We start from the raw sequence: 18220 nt of genomic DNA, 5'->3' as shown, positions 1-18220 counted from the left end.
ATGTGGTTGTCGAAAATTATATTACTACACCGAGAAAGTTTCATTTGTTATAATAATTAGAAAAATTTAGTAAGACAGGTATCGTTAAAAAAAGATGTTTAAATATTATTGGAATTACGAAAAACCAGGTACATGTAAACATTTTGCGCTATTGTCGATCGTTTTTTGGTAATTGCAACGCAAAATTAGTTTGTTCGGTTTACTATACTTTTTTACAAGAAAATATAGTAACAGTGATCATAATGAGAAAGTATAGTAACAGATACCAGACTTTCTGGTGACAACTATAAAACTAATTTTCGTTTTGTACCTAGAACTATATTTTTTGATTGTGGTAAAAAATTTAAATAATTAAGGACTGAACGGTAACCAGAACTAAAAATTTCTCCCAGTGTACTAACACCAGTGACCTTTGGAAAAAATAATTAAACCTTATTTAAATATATTCGCAGATGAGAGATGATTTAAAATAATTTAGTTCCAGTTTACATTTACATTGTTCATAAGAAGTAAGACTTGCTTAAAAATAAAAAGTTGAATTGAAATAAACTAAATAATCAGTCCCGTTTAACTATATCCTTCGTTGTACTTTTGTATTATGTTATTTTATAGATGTAGTGGAAAGTCCATTAAAATAGATATTTACCTGCAACTTTTTTGTGTTATAAAGGCTGTTCCAAATATTTTTAATAACGTGAGGTGCATCAGAGAATACGAAAACTCTTCGTTTTTCATCAACGGGATACGTGAACCAGGTCTTTATATCCTCCATCAAACCTGAGACACCCAATACTGACCACATCTTGACGTTTGTTGCTGCACCGTCGACGACGACCCCATGAATTTTCGCACCAGCTTTCTCCAAATATTCGATGGCTTTAATGACCAGCTTCGCGAGTTCTTCACCCTTGACCGAATTTTTCGATGCAAAAACTGCAACTGGTTGTGTATATGAATCCGCAAGAGGTTGAAACATGATGACTAGCCCATGTGCCGCTTGATCTTCACTTTTAACAGACTGCAGACCATCGTCACCAAAGTCAATCAACCCGACGTAACTCAAATCTTTTGAAGATACGCCCACTGAGTTCCTCAAGCTGATTTCATTCAGGAAAATCACCCCATGTTGTTGCAAAGGCGTTTTTTTATCGAAATGTTTTTAAAGCAATTTGGCGAAGTCTTTATCGAAACCACACTTCAGGTCGACCAGTGAAAAATAATCGCGGATGGTTCGAGAACAAGGCAGTGGCAGAACATTGTTGTTGCGAAGGTATTCGTAAAAACTCGGCGACCTTATATTCATCAATAAACAAAGCATGATCCACTGTTCCCCGTATCGACGATTCTTGCCGTTCTTCCCTGCAGCCGCAATTATTTCCTGAAGTGCAGTCTGTTGAGTGGTTGGAATTTTTAGTTTTGAGCATCTATTGATTAAAGTTTGATTACGAATGAGAGCAATTTCAGCAGCTTTTTCTTTCAAACTTCTCTCCAATAGGTGGATACGTTTACGGGTTCTATGCTGAATTCGTCTGATACGTTCATTTCTTTTCCGCAATGCGTTTATCTTCCTTTGGTCAATAGGGTTGGAAGCTTGATGGACACGTTTCAACGATTTTTCCGTTTTTGATCTCGATTCTCTCTTTAGGACTACAGCCCTCATTTTAATGCAGCAAGCACATCTTTTCCATTTCGAGATCAAAGTGCAATCTCGGTCACGCCAATGATCGACGCCATCTTTGAAGACACTGTTTAATGACAGATGATGCTCGTTGATAGAGCCAAGACCGTTGCACAAATTCATATTCTTGAAGTTCTCCAAAGCTTGCGGTAGTAAATCAATGCTATCCAAGACTTGCAGGAGTTTACATTCGTGCACGACACGCCCGTATACAAAATAACGGAGCTGTTTGTTGGGGTCCAGCTTGACCAGTCTTTGTATGACCGGTACATTTTCGCCGTTGTCGACCTTAGGTGTAACGTATGAAAAAAGAACAGCCGCGTTATCTGTGCTCAATTCACTAACAGTCCACGGCTTCGGTATCAAGATGGATTCAGTCCTCCCTTCAGTAGTACCTGTACAAACAGAAATAAACTGAAATTCCGGAATAATTAACACATTTAACCCTAGACTGGTCACCATAAACGACCTAACGATTTTGGTCAGGTGATGAGGAATTCGCCGCCGTATTATATTGGCTGCGACGGTGCCAAATCCCCTCTACACTGCCCAAGCGCGTTCAGCGTGTTTTCGGCAACGTCGCTCACCGGACAATTCCATTTAGCATCGGAAAAATGTTATCAGTTCCTAGAATTTATTTTAATTCTCTTCAAAATTTGCAGGATACATAATTAAAAAAATATAATAGTTTCTTAAACATTTCAACGATAAAAGTCAAATTTTTTTCAAAATTTTCCAATCAACCGATTGTTCATTAAAAAAACCAGCGGAGCGCGGCGTCACGCTCACAGGGAGACCAGTCTAGGGTTAAGGATGTACGAGTCAAATAGTTCCAGCCAACAATTGTATCTAATTGGAAGAATTATCGAACTACGCGATTCACTGAAAATCTGATGAAAACCAGTAACATTTGGCATGCTTCGAACAATAATCAACAACAATATGGTTCAATAGTTTTTGATGAATTATTGAAATTATAAATTATTCAACAATTAATCTGTTAGTTTTTCTAGTTCTCATTACACTAGTCGAGTACGGTAATTTTTTCCATCGCTTATGATTTTGTTTTCAAAGTCATTAGCTTTCTAAAAAATCATTACACTCGATTATAGTAGAGAAAAATTGACAGATTAATTGTTGAATAATTATATGTTTAAATAATTTGTCAAAAAGTATTAGACGATATTACTGTTGTTCACTGATGTTCATAGCATGGCGAATTTTTTGTTGAAACGGTTCGACTTACACATCATTAAGAGGGGTTCTTTCACAGCACATTAGAACGCACACAATATCCACTGGACTTAATTAACTTACTTATTTTACAGTTCAGTTAACTGGAAACACTTACAGCTTAAGGTAACTTCTGAAAAGTTAAATTTGCAGCCACTCGTTTCGGGGGCGCGATCATCTTGTATTGGTTCATCCTGCATCGGCTCAGTCGAATCATTCATTACAGGATCCAATGCCATTTCGTTGGTTGAAACATCTGTGAAAATAAAGCAAATGTTCATATACTCATCCACCTTTATATCTATTAGAATTGTAAGTCATATTATTACGAGTTCATTCGCATTTGAACCATTTCTTTATGTTAGGGATTTTGTAGAAAGTTAATAAAATTTGGTGATAACATTCTTTAGCATCAATTATGGACACACCATTTTTTTTTTAATTTCTACATAGTTATTGAGTAATTAGAGTTACACGAAATGTATATCTGTATACATATATGTTAGTTATATACCGTCATTTCGCTCGGCCGTGACCCTGACCATTTTTAATTTTGTTGATCTTTTTTCTATAATAGCATCCTATGCGAGGAGTATCCTCATTTTTTTTAAATTTTTATCGCATGTATTTCAGAAGTTACAATTTTTCGAAAAATTTGGATTTCAGAAAGTTCGGAAACGTTCTAACGCCGATATCTCTTTAATTTATCGATATATCGAAAAATGCCTGCACATCAATTTTTTTTATATTAGTTCACACTTTCAGAAAAACAGAGGAAGAAATTTTTAAATCATCGTTGTCAATATTTTTTCAGCGTGTAAAGTGAAAACTATTTTTTTTAAAGATGATAACCATTTTTTTTTTCTCAAAAAATTCTCTTAAGTAATATGATGAATTATGTAAATTTTAACGCTGGTCCCATCATGAGCCCATTTTTTCTTCTATTTTTTAAAAAATAAAATCCATTTTTTTTACGAAAATTTTGAGTGTTTTGTATGAATTACGAATAATTTTTATTACTAATAATACTCGTAAGTAATAATTATTGTACTTATTTACAATTAGTAATTGTAGCGATAATTTTACAATTAGTAGCCCGATCTAATATGTTAAGGATTATTTTTCAATTACTTTCCTAGAAGAAATAATAAAAATTATGCATTATGGGAGAATATATGAATGAAACACTAGGTAGATATTTTTTATCTTGAGAGAGTTAGATATTCATTTTCTCACTCATATAAAAATTTTACACAATCGAAACTGATCAGATTTTGAAAAATCTTTTACTCGCAAAGCTACACCTGCAACTCTCCAATTACCGATGCATAAACAGATAACGACTCCGTTCGATCTGTATGAGTGGGCGGCTCAGACAAATAACTTGCCCAATATAACCGCAAAATTCGCGTCATCAGATGCCTATCAAAACGTAGCGCAAAAACTAAGTGACCGGTATAAACGGTTAAAAACCATGACAGGTACTCAAAAATTGCATTGTGTTGTGACTGATAGTGATAGTGTCTTGAGAGTAAAAGATTTTTCAAAATCTGATCAGCTTCGATTGTCTAAAATTTTTAAACGAGTGAGAAAATAAATATCTAACTCTCTCAAGATAAAAAATATCTACCTAGTGTTTCATTCATATATTCTCCCATAATGCATAATTTTTAGTATTTCTTCTAGGAAAATAATTGAAAAATAGTCCTCAACATATTAGATCGGGCTACTAATTGTAAAATTATCCCTACAATTAACAATTGTAAATGAGTACAATAATTATTACTTATGAGTATTATGAGTAATAAAAATTATTAGTAATTCATACTAAACACTCAAAATTTTCGTTAAAAAATGGAATTTACTTTTTTTTTCCCATGAAGGAAAAATGGGCTCATGATGGGACCAGCGTTAAAATTCATATAATTCATCATATTATTTAAGAGAATTTTTTGAGGAAAAAAAATGGCCATCATCTTTAAAAAAAATAGTTTTCACTTTACACGCTGAAAAAATATTGAAAACGATGATTTAAAGCTTTTTTCCTTTTTTTTTTTATGACAGTGTGAACTTATAAGAAAAAAATTGATGTGCAGGCATTTTTCGATATATCGATAAATTTAAGAGATATCGGCGTTAGAACGTTTCCGAACTTTCTGCAATCCATATTTTTCGAACAATTGTAACTTCTGAAATACAGGCGATAAAAATCTAAGAAAAATGAGGATGCTCCTTACATAGGATGCTATTTTATGAAAAAAAATCAAAAAAATTAAAAATGGTTAGGGTCACGGCCGAGCAAATGACGTGGATTGCCTCATATGCTTATACACGTGAACTTTAGTATTTAACTACTAGAGAACTATGTAGAAAAAAAACATAAAAAAATGGTATTTTCATATTTAATACTAAAGAATATGCTCACAAAATTTTATTAATTTCCAAGCTTTTTAAAATTTCCTGCGCCTTTAACATGGGCATCATTGCTGAGTATAGCCAGCCCCTCCAAGTTTTCGTGTCATGGTATTTCATATAATTATAAATTTAAGAGCACATTTTCATAAGCATATTATGTATAATATATGTATACCTTGTATGGAAGATCTTTCAATGGGGTCGTGATCTGAAGATGACGGAGTTTCAATTGCTACGGCAACCGGTGTACTCTCCGCTTCAAACGTTGGAGTCTCTTTCGTAACACAATAATTGTGCTCCTTCCTATTGTGTCGTTCGATGAAGCCATCGGCAACATTGACATTGCCCACTTCATTGATGTTGTCAAATTCAGAAGGCACTGCCGAAGGGTCGAGACGAACACGGGAATACGGCGCCTTAAAAAGCAGTCATTGTCATATTCAATTTAAAAAAAATCAATGCTAAGTCACAAAAATTATTATTAAAACTCATATTGATTAAAACTATGGGAAAAATGCAACGAATCAACTTACTTCTGCGACAATCCGACCGTTTGCGTCATATTTTATCCACTTTCGTCTGATGAATCGCTCCGGAAAATGTTTTTCACAAACAAATTGTGACGACTTTAGGTCAAAAATTCCTGGAATCGCAGCAATCCATTTTTCACGCAGTTCACGCTTCGATGGAACTTTGAACACGGAGCACTTCTCTTTCACTGATTTTCGACCCGTGTTGCAGGTCGGAACCGCACAGGAATTAGTCGTCATTGCATTTATCTCTCATGTTATTAATTTTAATCACACTCATATGCTATTCGAATATAACCTTACGTTGTAGTAACTTCACTCATATGTGTCTATGAATGACTGACAGCGCCGCGTAGCGGCCAGTAGTGGCAAAAAAAATCTGGACAATAACCCGGCTACCCCCACCACTCAAATTTCGGTTGCTTGCAAGACCTGGGCTGAGTTCAAAAACCTTACCCGAGTGAACTCGGATATCGTACTGTCTCTGTCTGACACATGAGATTAAACAAAGACACAATAATACTCGAATCACTCGAGTAAAGCTTCTGAACTCTGCCCTGTATGCACGGTCTTCTGGGGAGGTCGAAAAAGTCTATGGGTCGAAACCACGGGTCAGAAGGTTTCTCTCTGTCAGAACTACGGAACTCACGAATCGCAAGTGAATATTAACAGAAATGAGATCCACTGATGAACCACGTGTTCAACTTGTTGTCGCAGTATTTCGCTGCCCGTGAAAATCCGCTTCGGCCAGCAGTCTTTTTATATATTTCAGTCAACGCAACCTAAATCTCTTACACCACGTGTTAGGTCATGAAGTTATGTTTTTACTTTTGATAACTGTACGCTAGTGAATAACCCTCAAAACATACCAACAATCAAGATCAAATAAACATGGTAGTAATTTTTTGCGATGTACCGTGTGTGACCGAGTGACATAATCGTTTGAGGAATTTCTGTCAGTCCGCAAGCGGCCAGGCTTGTGTTATTTGTTCCGAGTTGTACTAGTAAGTGACCGGGTCAGCCTTAACTACTATCGTTATGATATTAGAAATGAATATTAACCGAAAATGAACACGCAATCAGAAGCAGCCATCGGGAATGGTGGTGAATGTATGTTAGAGATTGATCTATTTTAATTTGCCAATTGTCACTGTTATAAGACGTGTTCGCAGGTGTATCATTCAACGCATGATCTTACCGTAATTATCAATTCTGCGTGTTGTGTAGTACAGATCTAATATATTGATGGACGGCGCATGGTGCTATGGATATACTCTGGCGATTATCTTAACTTCGCATTAACACATTTCTAGCTTCGGAAGAATCTGTTCCAATCCTGACGGGAGTTAATATTTCAACCAGATCTTGGACGACATGGAACCCCCTCAATATATTCACCTGCCCGCCAACCTACGGTCATGCTGTCGTTATTTTAAACAGGCCCATTCGGCTGAAACGCAGCATACTCCGAAATGTTTGGAAAAAAGGTTCGAATTTCATTACGCATTTTGCTACTGGTGTTGTCATGATCGTTTTGACTATTGTTCTGTTAAGTATTGTTTTCTGCCTACATCTAACTTGGCATTACTGTTATTTACATTAACATGTGAACCAAGTGAAGTCAGGGAAGGGTTTGAAGCATCAAATAAAATTGAACAAAAGCTACATTGAGGATGAAGTCACTTTTTGAGGAGGTTGTTTGGTCAAAGCGATACTTGCTATCGATTTTGTTACAAGATAGCTGTACATTAAATCTTCATCAAATTGTTCTATTCATAAGTTACAGAAGTCTTAAAAAATAAAATAATTTAATATACTGTAATTGTACACATAAGCTCATCCATGTTTTACTTACAAATCGCTTAAACGTGGTTAATAATCTAGTAGATTTGTTTGAGTTAACTTTGTGATGGGTCACTTTATTCATATTATTATTTTCCATACATTCACTGAAATGCTTTGTCTTAGCGCGTTAGCATCGTTAAATATTTAATTTTTCATTACTACACCTTTAATGCTTACAATCGTCAAATGGCAATATAAGATTGATGACTCAAAATAGCCTATTCCAGTGACTTTTCAGAAAACACTATTTTGTATAAAATTAGCTATCGTTGACTGAAATCAAACGATTCTATTAATAATTGAGTATGTTCAAGCGATTTGAAATGAAGCGTCGATAGTTGAATTGGTGTTTGTAATTTCCGTATTTTCCATTTCTGCACTTTTCAAAATATCGTCTTACATCATGAATATATTAATTTGATACATATGCAATGTATAAGTATCTTTTTATATAATTTATACTATTGAAATTCGACCAGCAAGCTTGCTTAATTAAAGAAATCATACATATTTCAAAGGATATTAAATCCTGTAGCTGAATCCAGGCACAAGCCATAATATTTGAGTTGCAATTGTAGCTTCAGCTTTAACTTTTTTTGGAAAAGGTGACTACAGAAACTAAAATTTGCAAATCCCGGATTCTTGTAGATTTTTTTAATTCGAAATTCAATATTCCATTTAGCTGTTCTACGATAGAAATTGAACTGAAATTTGCAAATCTCGGATTCTTTTAGATTTTTTAAATACGAAATTCAATATTCCACCTAGCTGTTCTACTATAGAAATTGTATACCAATGGTAAAATATGAGAAAGAAATTTTATATTCCCATAACCAAAAAATGTTGGTATTACTTTATATTTTTATCCTCTCTTCGATTTAAAATTTTTTAAAACTGACAATATTCAAAATTGGTAAAATTTGAAGGTATGGATGGCGAAACTTTCATTACCATTGATATATTTATTTTTCACGAAAGTTCCATCATCGTACGTGAAATTCCGTGGCTTCAAAATTGAAAATTCTCCAACTCTTCTACATTTTCCAGAATTATGTATTTTATGGCTATCTTATTGAATTGTCATCATACTGCATATCAGTCATTCCACATCATACTGCACACTGCACACATAAAAGCCTGTGAATATGTTGGCTTTGCCCTGTGAGAATTTCCCTGATTTTTTCTGAATTTTAGTGTTCTGAGAACTACATAGTCAAAAATTTCCAAAAAATGGTAGTAAACGCTAGTGACATTCTAGTTCTCTCGTGGCGATATGTCTTTTTTAATTGATACAAATATTTAAAAGCATTTTTCACTATAGACTAAACGACCTGGAATTCTTTAAAAAATACCTGCATGTTCCTCATTCAAATTTATATAAAACTAGGCATTTTTATAATGAATATATAATGTGGCGTATGTGAAAAGTGAGGAAATTTCGTTCTTTTTATACAGTCTAACGGGACGTGACCTATATAAAAGAAAATTTTGCATAAGTAATGATTGAAATAGTTTTGGTTCGTTAATCCCAATAATCATTTATTATTTACAACACTACAATAAGTGCACGTTTTTGTCAAAGACAAAGTTTCCGCAGTTATTTCGCTTTCTGATTGTAGTAGAGAAGCATGGTCCGACAAGGTGCTCCTGATCGCTTTGACAAAAATAAACTGTTATACTTGACTTCCCTCTTAGTTTCAGTAAACTAATTTAACCAAACGAAAACAATATTGTTGGTGGTGCTACGAAGTAATACCCTTACAATACAATGAAACTGCCAAATTTCTCAGAAATCTTTTTGGATTGCGTAGCGCATTTATGGTGGCAGACGTTGAAGCTGAATGTATGAATTTCGACAACAAATACCTGACACAATTGCAGTTCTTGTATAAAATTCAACTTCTTAGGTATAAGGCGCGTAAATTTTTGGGCTCCTTGTTTCTTTCACATAGACTCCATTGTTTCTCCAACATCAAAATTTCATATTCCGTTGAAAATTGTATGAACAACAGGTCAATATTTTTGTCAGAATTTTTAGTGGTGTAGATCATAGTGAAAAATTCATTTGAATACTTATACCAATGGAAAAACATGATGGACTATATGGATACTGAAATTAATATACATGTTTATGTCCTAAAGAGCATTTTTATTAGCTTTTAAGTGAGTCCTGTCTGGAGCCCATCTTCGATAAATAGATTCGGAGGTATGAGCCTTGAAAGATTGCAGTGTGCAGCTATTTTGCTATTGTTTAAAATTTTTTACTGCACATAACTCCGAAAATGCTGACACTTAGATTTGACGGAAAAATTAGGGGAATTCTTTTGGATCAAAGACTATATATTCATGTATCTTCATAAAATTTGAAAACCCGACTGTTTTTAGAGCGAACGATTTAGCATGGAATGACTTGCCATGTGTACATCAAACTTGCAAATAAATAATTAATTTCGCTTGAATAAAGCGAAATAAATAATTCTGTGACTCTGTCGTATTCAGCAATTGAACAAGGTGATTACAAATTTATAAACAGTATTGTAAAAGGAATTATAACTGCCACCAGATAAGATTAGGGCCAAGTAAGTATTTCTTGCAAATGTATGTAACGAAACATGAGGTCAAAACTTGTATAAATATTGTTTTAAGTATGTACGAAAAAACCATCATTGCAACCATTAAAGACTCACGAAACGGCAAGACAATGAGCACAGATATTCGAGTTGTGATTTACTTTTTTTTTTTTTTGTAATTTCTTACTAGTAAACCTCTGACGGTTTGAGTAATTAACTTTAATAAGGTTGAAGATCGTGACATTTTACAACTTTAGGATTGCTTTAAATTTCATGAACTGTCATTAAACAAAACATACATGTTTCACAGTGATAGCTTAAAAATTAAAATTGAATTGTTGAATCGACACCTTGAAATCCTATTCTTGTCATTGATTTAATCATATTAGGTTAGATAAAACTTCACTAGCGTGCTGTGAACTGGATATCGCCGTTTATCCCTTTGAAGCATGAATTTTTTCTTACAGTCAAATTCCTTGAACTGGGTACCTAAGTTTTCAGTTTTCAAAATGGTGGATCTAATATCAGCAAATGAAATCAATTTTTATATTCTCAGTCCACCATATTCGATCTGCCATCTTCAATTTTGAAATTCTGATCTCCGATTCGTCTTCAGCGACCTCAAAAACTCCTGGAGTAACAAATTTCAAGCGAATCGAATTAATTTTTATATTTTCAGTCCACCATATTGAATCTGTTATTTTAAATTTTGAATTTTTTATATTGAGCTCATTTTTAGCGACTGCAAAAACCCAAGATTGCTGAGTTCCACTTTTTTAGTCCCTCATAACCTTCCCACAATGACATTTATTCTGTAAAAACAAGTATTTTCAAAATTTTGTTACTTATAGCGCTCACTATATTCGCGAAATCACCATAATCCTTCTTAAACCAGCAACATTGGCATCTTAGAAGTTCAACTACATAAAAAAAAATGACAGCGGTATTTAAAAAATTGAATATAAATCTTAAATAACCGATTCAAAACAGATGTCTTATATATGAGACGCGGTGCCGCAAATGATTGAGAATCTATTTTTTTTACTTGAAATGTCATTATAATATTTATAGTTAAATTTTTGCATATAACTATATTTTCTAAGCATTCCAACATTTTTATGGTGCCTTCGTATGATTCCTCAACTGGCTTATCAAACAAATTGCAAAGAGTCATGCATCTTTCAGTAACTGCATTTTGCTCTTCAAATCTATTTGTTTAATAGCCTTGCTGTATGTCTTTATTTGATCAAATTTAGACTTGAACGTTATCAATCATTTTATGAAATTTCTGCCTTACCTATTGACTCGACATGAAGTTATACATCCCCAATAGCACTATCTGTGTTGTGCAATTCAAAGGATATAAAATCTAAGCAGTGTTCAAGTAGAAATTGAGCTTTGCGTGAACATTGTATAGTCAGAACCTTAAGTCATCTATAAAATGCATTTTACTGTGATGCTCTTAATTCAAGAAGTGTTTCCCACAACATGAGTAATTCGTATTCCTGTAATAGTTGTAACTGATTACTTTCTTTTGCGCAATTCTAGCCCGTGCTACAGTTACCGTTGACGGAGGAACAGATCAATGGATAATGTACCTTGGTTCTCGTGGAGAATCGGTGATGAATGGCCAGAGCAAAGAATTTCTTCCCGATCTAATCACTGGCGACATGGACAGTATTTCACCAGCAACGCTTCACAAGCTGCAACGCTTAGGGGTCCATGTGATAAATACCCCTGATCAAGATGCTACGGACTATACAAAAGCACTGCTTCAACTGGGTATTTACACTACAGCGAATAAGATAAATGTAACTATCTACATATTTATAATCTTGGTATAGATTGTGTAATTACAGGGTGACCACCTGTCTGGAAAACCGGGAAAACCGGGAAATGTCAGGGAATTTTGTATATCAGGGAAAAGTGAGGGAAATGTCAGAGAATTTTTTGGTTGGTCGGGAACTTTTTGTACATCTCATGGATTTCAAAAGCCTTGTCCATAAAATTGAGATACTATCACCGCATCGTCACAATTTTTTTTCTCTTCTTATTGACGATTATAAGCTTAGTTGTTGATTGTCACATGAATTCAGTAGAACGAGCAGACGTCGGTGTGATTTATCTATGGCCATCACTGCATGTAGAGACGCACGTTCTCCGACGCCTAATAGTCTAGTCCACAAGTGTGATTCCTGCGAAAAATTGTTCCAAGGCTCCTAAAAATATCAGCGACTGCTCATTCGATTCGAAATGCGATTCTAAGAAAGAAGTTTTTTTCATTTTCCCGGCCGATAAAAGTTGCAATTGTTATTATTAAAAAACAAACAAAAAAAAAACGAAGTCTTAGTTTTTTGGCAATAACTCAAAACGTAAAAGCGCTAGCGAAAATTTTAAAAAGATTCTTAAAGAGGAAAAAGTTTCTAATAAAAAAGTACGAGCACCCGGAATTCTATCTTCAGTATTAGTAATTTTAATTTAACGTTGAACATAGTGCTCTGCGCAACTGTTACGGCATAGACGCCCCGCGTCTAGACAGTACACCGCACAAAATAATTGTTTTGCTGTATTAAATATCAATTTAAAAATTTGGATAAATTGCGGTGTATTCTTAACACTTGAAAGAAAAATATCCCTTTAGAAAAAAATTTTTAAGTTCATTTTTCAGAAAGTTACACATTCGTTAATTAGTCGTAATTCTTGAAACCTTGATTTTCATTGCAAACAGCATAAATGTTCAAATAATAGCTTTAAAAATATTTCGCTTCTTAGAGCCCCTTCTTAAATATATACTTAACAAGACCACGGAAATGGAAATTTTCATTTTTGGCCAACTTTCAAAAATCATAATGAACGAACTAAACAACTGTTAAAAAATTTTATAACTTTACCTAGGTTACTATAGTTTTTAGTGATTTCTGCACAAATTGTGCATCAAAATGTCAGGAAAAAATAATGATTTTAGTTAGGGAATTCCGTGAGCGGAATTGAGTGGCCACCCTGACTTAGGTTTGACTCAGTTGTACCTAGTACAATGGATCGAGCTTGATTGAAAACTCAAATAATGAAAGCTTCAGAGTAAGTGAAATTTGGCAATCTTGCTAAAAGCACAACATGATAAACTTGAAGCTAAGTATTGCACTAACGTATGTTCGTTTACTATCAGATCGCAAAATAAGAGAAAAGTTGAAATTTTGACCAAACTCAATCCATCAAACTTCGGATACATTGATTCAGTTTATCACGAATCTTTTATGGTTAGTAGAAATATTTAATTCCAGATGGTGAAAATGTGTTTCATGCATCAATACTAATTATTGAACATCAGATAGTTCACTATCTGTAATTTAGCTTTGTTTAGCTTTTGCTCAATTCGGAAAAATTGAGAAAGCTAATGAATTTAAATCTTACGTTCACTATGTATGATTTATATTTAAACTTGAGTTTGATTATGCTGGTTTTTTAGTTTTTTCCGTTTAATCCATTACATATTTAGTTACATTTTTAATCTTGATTAACACACTTGATCACTCATCAACTTAATAATTAATGCCAAGCCTGTTACTGTATCCATATAATTTATGAAATAATTTCCGCTTTAACGAATGTCATAGAAATGTACCTGAATACTACATAACCGACCATTAAAAGTCAATTGAGAATTTTAATTAATGAATTATTTACATTCACAGCTTGATGGGATTTACGTGTTTACGGAAACATCTGGAAGATTGGATCACATAATAGCCAATATCAACACGTTGTTCCAAAGTAAAAAGCTTGTTGGAGATACCCAGGTAGGTGTTGTATGTGTTGTATGTGTTGTAATCAACAAGTAATCTAAATTCATCTACAAATTCATTCACTAAGGTATTAGGCATTATACTGACTTTGAAAACGTTTCTATAATTCTTCATTTCGTTTAGTTATAACTGAACAAAGAAACACCTATGGGCACGTATAAGATTTGAAATTAAATCAAAATAATTTTGTGCAAAGCCCAGATTAAGCATGGATTGATAATCTCTTTTACAACTCACTTAGGATATTTATTTTATTCAGGTAATACAAGTTTCCAGTGATTCTTTGACATGGCTTCTACAGCCTGGGACTCACAAGATATCAATACCTGAACCATTACTGCAACGTAATTCATGGTGTGCTCTGATGCCCATTGGATCTCGAGTTACAAGCATCTCGACAGCTGGACTTAAATGGAATTTGGGTACTTAGTAATCCTCTATTCACCTTGTATTCTATTTTTAATGGCATATTGCTAATCACGTTTTGATTACTTGCACGCTTTCATTGCTTATTTATCAGACTTTTGCATTCCCCACTGGAAAAAATTTTGGCCATCCTCAACACTCTTTTACTTTGCCTGGTTTTTAGTGATAATTTAAGTGAATTTCTTTTCTTATCACATTCCTTTTTATCGATTACATTCATATTATTTTTGTATTGCTTTAAAAATATCGAGTTATGAGCTTGCTGTAATTAGAGTATACTTTTCTCTGAGCGATTGGTCCATAATGAGTTATCCGATTTTAATTTTCAAAATAAATGGTTTGATTAACCAAATAGAGAACTTGAATCCTATTTCTATTCAGATTGTGCGACACTGGAATTTGGCAACATCGTCAGTACTTCCAACACCTATTCTGGCTTCCCTGAAGTAACAGTTACTACAGACACTGCAGTGCTCTGGTCCATGGACATTGAACCACTTACAGAAAATATCTGTCCCGAAAGTGCACTGCCATCTTGAACAACAGGATGGGAAACAAAAATCTTTCTTAATTAAAAAATTTCGAATTGAATTCCAGCCTTTGTTCAAATACTATCGTCAACTGTACAGCGCTGCAGTAAATTGAAGATCTCTTTTCATCAATATTTTACATTAGAGAAAAACTATATTTATATATTTATATATCTCGATAAATACAATACTTTACGGTTACTGTACATAAAAATTATACGTTATGTACACTTGGGGACAATGAATCTGCGAGGGCTAATTTTTTTTACACTAGACAGTTATGGTGGTAACACAGAAACCTACAGCGCCATAGTCGGCCAAGCGTGAAATCAATTCAATCTCAATAAACATAACCAAAGAACATAGATGTACATGGAAGCACGGGTTCCGTATCAGCCCCCTGACACCACTGCTCGTATACTAAAAAATTGTACGCATTTTGTCCCCGTTTTTTAGTTCCTCTACGTGGCGCTAGTAGACTTCGGATACGCTCGCTGGTCGCGCGCAAGCTTGTCAGACAACTACTAACGCCACTAGTGGTGGAAATTGGCGGCAGAATCGAGGGACATTTTACGAACCACTTTTAGCAGCGTATGTCAGGAGGCTGTCCCGTAAACGTTGAAGCCAACAATTTAGTTCCCCAAATCAACGCTTGACGTTGCCACTCGCTCGTATGTGTGAGCGGCGCTATGTAGTGGTGCACGCATCGACTGGTACACGGAAGCGGAACGGCGCGAGCGTTTCCGGCGGTTGCGGTGATAAGCTCGCTCAGATCATCCCAAGAGCTGGCTTCAGCGGGCCCTAAGACATGTGCTTCCATGTACGTTTATGTTCTTTGAGATAACTTAACTCATGACCGTCGAATCTAACCTTAGAATTGACGTGTCAATCCAACAAGTTATTATCCCCGCGGTATTCTATGGTTAGATTCGACGGTCATGGGTTACGTTAAGTTTATTGAGATTGAGTTAGTTTCGCGCTTGGTTGGCTATGGCGCTGTAGGTTTTTCTGTGTTGCCAACATAATTGTCTAGTGTAAAAAATAATCCGTCTCAGATTCATTGTCCCTAAGTGTACATTGATTATTGCTTAAAAAGAATTAAACGTCCATCATTATCAAGTTTGTCCGTTGCGGCACATGTTATTGCGTTATATTATTATATTAAATAGTATTCTTTTTTACAAGTGCAGGTAGTGGACGATTTCCGATGATTATGAAATTTGCAGCGTAAAACTGCGCATGCGCCAAAGAATTCCCAAGCGTGTAAAATATAACATTTTAATTACGCGCATACGTCAACGTTGTTTTACTGATCTCTGTGGAAATGGAGCACTTTACCCACGCTCCACAGGCTTCGAAAACCAAACTTTCCGCGCAGGTGCTGGTAAATAATTGTTTCACCGAAATATTATTTTTGGAATAGTTTGTAAATCCAGCAAAATTCTTTGCTGTTATTCGATTCTGATCATTTGGTATCTTCCATCAAATAAAATAAATATGTAAAGACACCGAAGTCAATACTTTATGAAGTGATATAGGTCTCAGTGGCTTATATATCAATTTACAATAATGAAGGAAGAAGTAATTTTCTAAAGTTGTAACTCCTACAACAATTACACTGAAAGTTGTCCGTGTACAGTCAAACAATTTTCTGTTTTCATTATTCATTCAAACCCACTCGTATTTTCACTCACCATCTGGCGAGAACCACTGTTTTTTGTGTTTTGCAAGGTGTACAAATAATTATAGTTATTCATTTATGTAATCATATCCGACGTTCTAAAAATAAAAATTATGTTGAGCAACCAAAGTAAGTAGGAAACAGTAATGTCAACGTCGTAAAAAATTGCATTAGGAAACCATGCTCTGATTAGTATCTTGTGACTTAACGCAAAGTACTAAGAATTAGAACTTCAAAATTAGATTTCTGCACGGAGGTAAATTCTTAAAACAGAGTAACATTTATGCGAGTATTGTTATACTCCGAAAATACTGACATAAGGTAAGTAAAATATACATGAATAATTGGTATCAATAGTATATTTCGGGAACTAGTATAAATATTATGATACGTATCGGCGACCTATACTGAGAAGTATCCTACGTAAAAAATATTATCTAAAACTTTGATTCTATCTGTATTAGTATGACAATTTCGCTTGTAGAATTGGATAAAACACGTACATGCCTACGTAAGTGCGTACAAGATAGTGAGGTGCATAGTATATTGGATGTAGTATGTTACTTATGAAAATACAGTTCATCATCGAGTGAAATGTTAGTCCCATGTGAACTGTCTCGATTAATTTCTACTGTTTTCCTTAAGGGGGAGCAAAACATTTCTGTGTGTCATATTAATTGTATCTTCACGCAGTTACATTAAAGTATTGAATAAGCATGTTTTCCACTCTCTCCATCAATATAGCTGTGGTTCAAATGATGTATAAAAAGCTTCGAAATGCCAGATGCCCAAAAATTGAAAGCTTCGTGTAGTTATATACGAAGCAATATCTCAATTTTTTTAATTCAAGTTTTTCTTTTATACTGTTCTAATCTGACTAAAAATGCCGCATTCTTAATAATAGGTATGCAGAAATTCTTCCCATTAACGTTTAGAGCTATACAGATTCAATAAAACTAATAAAACTGTGAATGTCTACAGAAATTGAATTTTTAAAAAGAATTGTATAGTTTGTAAAAGAGGCAAAAAGTTTGGGCAAGTAATTTGTTTTGAGCATCATACGTATGACGTATCTGCGATGTGAACGATGAAATTGGTTTTTTTATTTTTTTCAATTAGAAGATGTGCTCTAATCACAAGACGGACTTGGAAATCTCTTTAATGGCAATTTTTAAAAATTAACTTCGCTCAATGTACTTATGACTAAATTAGAGTTTGGAACGGAGTTCGTAATGTAATTGTAAATATTTCCTGAAAATTTCAACTGCTTATTCCTCTTCAGTTACGAATCTTCAATCTTTGTGATCAAATTAAAAATAATTCGATCTGTAACCAACAGAACTGTTATTCATTGTCTCAGGCTTATCTTCAATATTGTAAATTTGAACTCGATAAATGTTAAACGTGAGATTTATTGAAACTTTTTGTTTTCCTTTCCCGGTTGCGAAATGTCCAGAAGTTATTGACATTGCATTAAAGTATCCAAACATTGTTACCCCGATTATAATT

The 18220-nt window shown here is 34.2% G+C and overlaps 2 protein-coding genes across 3 annotated transcripts; one reads left to right on the top strand and one right to left on the bottom strand.

Moving 5' to 3' along the window:
• Window positions 1–116: 116 nt before the first annotated feature.
• Window positions 117–6294, bottom strand: LOC124175492. Its single transcript, XM_046555818.1, has 4 exons — window positions 5860–6294; window positions 5502–5742; window positions 3030–3167; window positions 117–2073 (listed from the first exon to the last, which is right to left on the bottom strand). Exons 1-4 carry the CDS (start codon window positions 6094–6096, stop codon window positions 1160–1162), a joined length of 1530 nt encoding a protein of 509 aa, XP_046411774.1. The 5' UTR covers window positions 6097–6294; the 3' UTR covers window positions 117–1159.
• On the top strand, window positions 6294–17306 carry LOC124175497 (thiamin pyrophosphokinase 1). 2 transcript variants are annotated; one of them, XM_046555830.1, is made up of 7 exons: window positions 6318–6514; window positions 6629–6966; window positions 7170–7343; window positions 11820–12082; window positions 13964–14068; window positions 14334–14496; window positions 14882–17306. In XM_046555830.1, the coding sequence occupies exons 2-7, from the start codon at window positions 6924–6926 to the stop codon at window positions 15037–15039; spliced, it is 906 nt and encodes a 301-aa protein (XP_046411786.1). In that variant the 5' UTR covers window positions 6318–6514; window positions 6629–6923; the 3' UTR covers window positions 15040–17306. The 2 variants fall into 2 exon arrangements, with proteins under 2 accessions (XP_046411785.1, XP_046411786.1); XM_046555829.1 differs by lacking the exon at window positions 6629–6966 and having other exon boundaries at window positions 6294–6514.
• The last annotated feature ends 914 nt before the right edge of the window (window positions 17307–18220 follow it).

This window comes from Neodiprion fabricii, chromosome 2 (genome assembly GCF_021155785.1).
Source record: "Neodiprion fabricii isolate iyNeoFabr1 chromosome 2, iyNeoFabr1.1, whole genome shotgun sequence".
NCBI lineage: Eukaryota > Metazoa > Arthropoda > Insecta > Hymenoptera > Diprionidae > Neodiprion > Neodiprion fabricii.
The sequence above is the reverse complement of the archived record's forward strand: the minus strand, read 5'-3'. Positions and strand labels throughout refer to the sequence as shown.

What these genes read in the sequence shown, in the direction of transcription:
- LOC124175492 (XM_046555818.1), bottom strand. Translation starts at nt 6,096, where the DNA reads ATGACGACTAATTCCTGTGCGGTTCCGACCTGCAACACGGGTCGAAAA. An exon ending in TGAAAGATCTTCCATACAAG is followed by an intron (nt 3,168 to 5,501) that starts GTATACATATAT and finishes TTATTTTCACAG; the next exon opens with ATGTTTCAACCAACGAAATG. An exon ending in TTCAGAAGTTACCTTAAGCT is followed by an intron (nt 2,074 to 3,029) that starts GTAAGTGTTTCC and finishes CTGTTTGTACAG; the next exon opens with GTACTACTGAAGGGAGGACT.
- LOC124175497 (XM_046555829.1), top strand. Translation starts at nt 6,418, where the DNA reads ATGCACGGTCTTCTGGGGAGGTCGAAAAAGTCTATGGGTCGAAACCAC. An exon ending in CCGAAATGTTTGGAAAAAAG is followed by an intron (nt 7,344 to 11,819) that starts GTTCGAATTTCA and finishes GCGCAATTCTAG; the next exon opens with CCCGTGCTACAGTTACCGTT. An exon ending in AGCTTGTTGGAGATACCCAG is followed by an intron (nt 14,069 to 14,333) that starts GTAGGTGTTGTA and finishes TATTTTATTCAG; the next exon opens with GTAATACAAGTTTCCAGTGA.